The following is a 6,218-nucleotide window of genomic DNA, read 5'->3' on the forward strand; positions in this document are numbered from 1 at the left end:
CCGCGCAGGGGGCGTGACCCGGCCGTGCGGTGGGGATGGTGGCAGATGCTCCCACCGCCGGGGTGTGTGAAGTCAGGCGAGGAGCTCCCATCCGATTGGTAAGCTTCATGCGTGGAAGGTGCAGTTCTCTACCTTGGAAAAAATGCTTGTTGGCATGTGGCTTTTGCAGTTGTAAAACTCAAATGTGAAGTGGAGTGAGTTTGTTTTGTGGTTTTGGTTTCTTTTAATTGTGTGTTTTAAATATTGCCCGAATGCTTAAGACTATTAAGGTGAAATTGAAGGTGCTAATTTAACCCATCTGTAAGATTCCTGTAATGAGAAAACACTGCTGCTTCAGTATCCAAAGTGTGGTGTGAGGAAGCTCATAAAGACTGGGATTTTTTGCTTCTCCCTCTTCTCCTCCCCCACCCCCCTAACAATGAGCTAGACTAGTCATCTTTGTTTATTAATTATGTATTGCTTGTACTGGAGAAATCTGGGATGCCAGTAGGCAATCTAGAGTTTATGCCTTGTGAAAAGGGCCTGGAAGTGGAAAGCTCTTGAGTGTGTCTCTCGAGTTCACTCTGGTGATACTAGTGCAGCTCTGGCAGTAGAAAAAGTAGATTAATAGTGGAAGTGATGGGTTAAGTAGAAAAATGTTCCAGTGTTAGAAACAAGGCAACAGGGAGTTTCTTGTGTTTCTGAGTACTTATGAGCTCCAACTCAAATGTGTTACCCTGACAAGGTAGTAGTGTGTGATTCCTTACAGGCTTATGTCTCACCTACATGCAAAAGTATTTTGGGGAGGGTAGGGGGCTGTTTGCAATCCCAGGTGCTTTCTCAGAAACACTGAACTTGAATTGACTCGGCATGCTGCAAGTGCACTCAGCTACTACCAAAAGAGTACATCTTGAGTGGTGATAGACCTTTCATGCTGCTCTGTGGAGACCCTAAAAATGTCAGGTGTGCTTCCAGAAGAGAGAGGGAAACGAGTTCTGGATGAAGCGTAACCTCCTGAACCACCGCAGTGCCTGGTAAATGTGAGGTACTTGTGGGTAAACAGAGGAGTATTGACCACATGCAGAGGTCTTAATGCTGCTGAATTTAAGCCTCAGGTAAGGAAATTACAGGGAGTTGCCCCTGAAGATTGTAGGAAACTCCTTTACTGGCACATACTAGTGTATCTCTCTAATAGAAGATGATCATATCTAATCTATATAATGTCAGAAACCCAACTCTGCTAAAACTTGGTAGACCATGTGCAAAGACTTAGATTGAGAGACTGCTGCTGGGCTTCAGTCCTTTCACTTACCTGGTTATGCCTATAGTGAGCCCAGCAACTTAATGAGTTTAAACACAAAACCAGATGCAAGGCAGTTGGGGGTTGTAAAGGATGAGATTCCAAGTCATCCTTAAAATTATGGAAATGGCAGGGTATTTTTAAGGATGTGGGCAGGATAAACTTTATAGGTAAATATTTGTGGGCGTGAAATGCCCTAACTTTGAGACCGCTTCTTTCAGATATAGAGGCTTATCTGAATGTTATTACCTGTACTTTTGCAAACCGTAGACTGTGATGAAATGTATTTAAAGCAAAGCATGTACTTGTCGTCTTTTTTGCTCCAAGATTCTCAGTTTGCAGTTTGTGTATTCATCTGTAAATACTTCCAAAAACTCCTAAATGTGTGTTAGAGTATATTTACCTCTGGGCAGAGACGCAAACAGTAAACAGGCAACCATCCAGAGAGCAGTCTCCCTAATGAAGTGAGAGAGAGAAATGCCAAATACTTTGTTAGAATGCTAGAGCAGAGATCAAAGACTTTTTCTCTGGCGTAATTTATGCCCTTTTTCACAACTGCCTCATCTGTGAAGAGAATTTGGATACAAAGCTGGATGGGTTAGAAACCCTGCCATGTTTTGTCATCTAGTCTTGGTGTCGATTGTATCTCCTGCCTGCAGATCTGAGGTTTCCCAAATGTCATAACGGGATGGGGCTTCAGTGGCAAACACCAACCCATGCTTCCCGCTTGCATTCTCATGCGGACAAAGTTAATTTTGTATACGTAGTCATAGCTTGCTCTTGAGATTATTTTCTATTGGCAATTAAATTGAATTCCCTCTGCCTCCAAATTTCAGCTGTTTTGCAGCACAAGAAAAGTGTAGCTTACCATTTCATTTTTGTGCCTTCCCAGTCCTTAAGGATCCCTCCCAGTTGCGAGCTTCACCAGGTGCTCCAGCTGCCACTCCTGCCTCTGCAAAAGAGTGAAAGGCTCTTAATTTTTGCCGCTGTAAGCGTTTCTCCAGAAGGGGATAGGTTATTTACTAGTACTTCGTTTGCTGTGGTTCAGTCTGTTTTCTTTCACTCTGTATATGTAATACAGGCAGGATATTATACCCACCGTTGTATACACTCTCTGTATTATGTACACAAAGCATATATTTACAGTCTGAATACACTCTTACAATACACAGGGTGTATTTATTTTCATGTCCAGGATGGATGTGAGCCACAAGCTGTGCACTTGCTAGCCCTGAGATTTCAACCTGGTGAAGGGATTCTTATTCTATAACCAGCTGAGATTAAAGAAGGTGGTGAAAACTAATGGCTCTTGTGTTTATCAAGAGGTGTAGACAACCATCCCTCAGACTACCAACCACCACCCAAGCTGCATATCTACCAACAAAATACAAACACTGCTAATTGGCAGCATTTTCCTTATAGGCTTAAAAGAGCTGCTGCTTTGAGGAGGCTGTTAAATCAGGTACTTTCTCAAAGAGGAAGGAAAAAAAAAAAAAAACTGAGAAGGGGGAAGAATGTGGGGTTTGGGCTTCCTCTCCCTGTCCTCATAGTATCTCATAGCTTAAGGAGTACAAACAGCTGAAGTGACTGTTCCTCCCTGGTGTGCTCCAGAGATAATGCTGATGGTGGAAGTAGTGGTTTAGCCAAGGTCCTCTTCCCACTGGGGCAGCTCTGTCTGGGGAAGGTGCTGGTGCTGCTCTCCTGTCTATTGCTCCTGGTGCAATGGTGCTTCCTGGGGTGAGCAAGACCTGAGAGCTGGATTTCTGTGTTTCTCCCTCTCTCCTCATGGCCAAGCCCTGGTTATACTTCACTTACCAGCCTTTTCCTAATACTCAGGGCAAGCCATCTGCCATTTTTGGCTTCTTTGACATTAAAACCAGTGTGTCCTGCATGTTTGTGATTAACTCCTTCTGTGGTTGCCTCCTTCCCCATTGTGATGGTTATTGTTTCAAGCAAGGGTATAAATTTATGCAAAGTGAGCTTACTCCATGTGCGTCGCCTGCCTTTTGTAAATGAAACTGAGGCACTGATGCCACTTCTATCTGCTTGACTAGTTGTCCATGATGCCCCATGGAGTTTATCCTCTCTCTCAGCTTTGTACAGTTGTTCTACTCCACATAAGGCTGCTCTATAGAAGTCATAGAATTTTTTAGGTTGGAAAAGACCTTTAAGATCATCAAGTCCGACTGTTAACACTGTCAAGTCCCTAAGCACCACATCTACCTGTCTTTTAAATACCTCCAGGGAACCACTTCCCTGGGTAGCCCGCTCCAATGCTTGTCAACCCTTTCAGTGAAAAAATTTTTCCTGTTATCCAACCTAAACTTCCCCTGGCACAACTTGAGGCTGTCTCCCGTTGTCCTATTGCTTGCTATTTGGGAGAAGGGACCGACCCCCATCTGGCTACAGCCTCCTGTCAGGCAGTTGTAGAAGGCGATAAGGTCTCCCCTCAGCCTCCTCTTCTCCAGGCTGAACAACCCCAGCTCCCTCAGCCGCTCCTCTGGACATGCTCCAGCTCCTCAATGTCCTTCTTGTAGTGAGGGGCCCAAACCTGAACACAGTATTTGAGGTGTGGCCTCACCAGTGCTGAGTACAGGGGGACAATCGCTGCCTTCTCCTCCAAATATCAGGAGCAAACTTACCCTGTGCTCTGGCCTGGCACTGGGGCAAGAATGGGTGGATCTGCAGGGACCAGGGCTCCACACCAACTTGCTGTTAGGCAGCAGCAAAGGCTCTTGCTGGGCTGAGGGAGGGCAGCCTGGCAGCTGGAACTCGGCAGCTGTGTTCTGTAGTGGTACTGTGGCCATGTCTGCTCTCTCTGTAGGTAAATGGGGTCCTTATGATGTCCCCCTACACAGAAAGAACTCAAAATTTGGTAGGTGTGGCCAGCTAACAGGTCTGTGTAAAGGTGCAGTAGCAGCAGACCAGAATGACCAGAAAGTTGGAACTCCAAGAAGTGATGTCATTCTTCTGAAGAGCCTGTCATTTTCTAAAAGTTTTGATTCTGACTCAAGAACCACATGAAGGTGGTTGTTCCAGCCCAGCCAGCTTGTTTGCGCCTCCAGCTTTGGCGAGCTTACTCCCACGGAGTCTCTGTGGGGTTTCTGGTTCTCACAAGTGCCTGCGCAAGTCTTGGACTGGGGGGGAGTGGGGAAGTGGGAGCAGACCTGAAATACCAAACTGCTTCTGAATTGCATGAGAACATGGAGCTCTCTTGCCATCCGCGTGCTTTTGTTACTTCCCTACTGAAGTTTGAGCTTGTGCGTAAAGAAGGAGCAAAGCAGGTCTTGTTTTAGGAAGCAGCGTCTAATTGCAGGAATCCTTCAGACTGGCCTAGCTGCAGCACCTGACCCTTAATTTAGCTTAATCTAGTGCTGTTTAGTTGAAATAACGTTTCTTTCTGGGTAGAGCTGACTCTGCTTGGAACAAAAATGTTTCCACTGAGCCTCTAGAAGGATTGTTCTTGGTACACTAAAGGGGAGATCTGTTCCCATCTGTGCAGTTCTGCTGGTGTAAGGTGCTTCAGCCACCATGTGGATCAGCATTTAAAAGAATTAGTTTCTACTTGCTATTTCACATCTTTTTTTTTTTTTTTATTCTTAAGTGCTGGTTTAAATGACATTGAAGTTTACAAAAATAATAACTTTTTTCAAATTTAAAAGTGGATCCATTTACTGTTCATTTCAATCTGACAAAATAATTATTTAGAACTCAACCTCTGAAAAAATAAAACAATTGAGAAATGCTTTGCAATGAAGAATCACTTCCTGAAGAATTAAAATACAAATTAATAACTTCTTTAACACACTAACCTACCTGAAATAACAAAGGCATGCAGCGTAACTAAAGGGTATGATTAAATTGCAAAACTGAATTTCTTGGCAGTGTCTCTGTCATCCAACTTTTGCATCATGCGTGCAAGGCTGTTTACTGAACACATTAGTTCAGTCTGCAATAAAACTAAATTAATCAAGTAGGCAAGTAACCACATTTTCCTAGTGCCTGTAGAATAGCAGGACTTTATGTCCTAAAGTTAATTGATTCAAGTTGTCTCTTTCCAGTGCAAGGAGGTGTGGGTGTGAGAGAGGTCCTAAATGCTACTGTTGAAGGCTTTATGCTTGTGAAGCACTAAAGTTCTCCCATTAAAATAAGAGAATCGTGTTTTCCCTAAGTGCTCTGTCAACCCTGGAAATAGCATTGCTGTGGTATATTAAGGACACTTCCCTGTGAATAGCTCTGCTGGTCAGGACAGCTGGGGTGGCAGGACGGGAAAATGCTTTGGGTAGAGACGCCATGCATGAGCCAGGGGCCCACGTTGTGTACAGATGTTTTTTGTTGCTTTTGTTTTTGGGTTTTTTTATTGCCATAAGCCTTGCTCTGAATTCTCCAGGCAGCTGTCTGATCATCAGGGATGAGTGGTGTGGTTGACATGCCTGGGGGATGGGATGCCATCCAGAGGGACCTGGACAAGCTCAAGAAGTGGGCCCATGTGAACCTCAAGAGGTTCAACAAGGCCAAGTGCAGGGTCCTGCACCTGGGTTGGGGCAACCCCCTCTATCAATACAGGCTGGGGGATGAAGGAATTGACAGGAGCCCTGCGGAGAAGAACTTGGGGGTACTGGCAGATGAAAAGCAGGAGCCCTATGGAGAAGAACTTGGGGGTACTGGCAGATGAAAAGCTGGACACAAGCCGGCAATGTGCGCTTGCAGCCCAGGTGGCCAATCCTATCCTGGGCTGCATCAAAACCAGTGTGGACAGCAGGTCCACTCTGCTCTGGTGAGACCCCCACCTGGAGCACTGTGTCCAGCTCTGGAGCCCTCAGCACAGGAGAGACATGGAGCTGTTGGAGTGGGTCCAGAGGAGGGGCCACAAAGGTGATCTGAGGGCTGGAGTACCTCTCCTGTGAAGACAGTCTGAGAGAGTTGGGGTTGTTCAGCC

The 6,218-nt window shown here is 45.4% G+C and overlaps 1 protein-coding gene across 4 annotated transcripts in view; it reads right to left on the reverse strand.

Annotated features, from left to right (window-relative positions):
• Positions 1 to 6,218, reverse strand: part of LOC118452512 (V-set domain containing T-cell activation inhibitor 1-like) — a 36,464-nt gene that overhangs the window by 10,664 nt on the left and 19,582 nt on the right. For all 4 annotated transcript variants that reach the window (XM_035896455.1, XM_035896453.1, XM_035896456.1 and 1 more), the window contains 2 exons: positions 2,148 to 2,231; positions 1,683 to 1,735 (listed from right to left, as the gene is read on the reverse strand). In XM_035896455.1, the coding sequence (XP_035752348.1) occupies positions 1,683 to 1,735; positions 2,148 to 2,155 (61 nt within the window). In that variant the 5' untranslated portion in view covers positions 2,156 to 2,231. The remainder of the gene's footprint in view (positions 1 to 1,682; positions 1,736 to 2,147; positions 2,232 to 6,218) is intronic.

Source organism: Egretta garzetta, unplaced genomic scaffold (genome assembly GCF_000687185.1).
Source record: "Egretta garzetta isolate BGI_Z169 unplaced genomic scaffold, ASM68718v1 scaffold45, whole genome shotgun sequence".
Classification (NCBI taxonomy): Eukaryota; Metazoa; Chordata; class Aves; order Pelecaniformes; family Ardeidae; genus Egretta; species Egretta garzetta.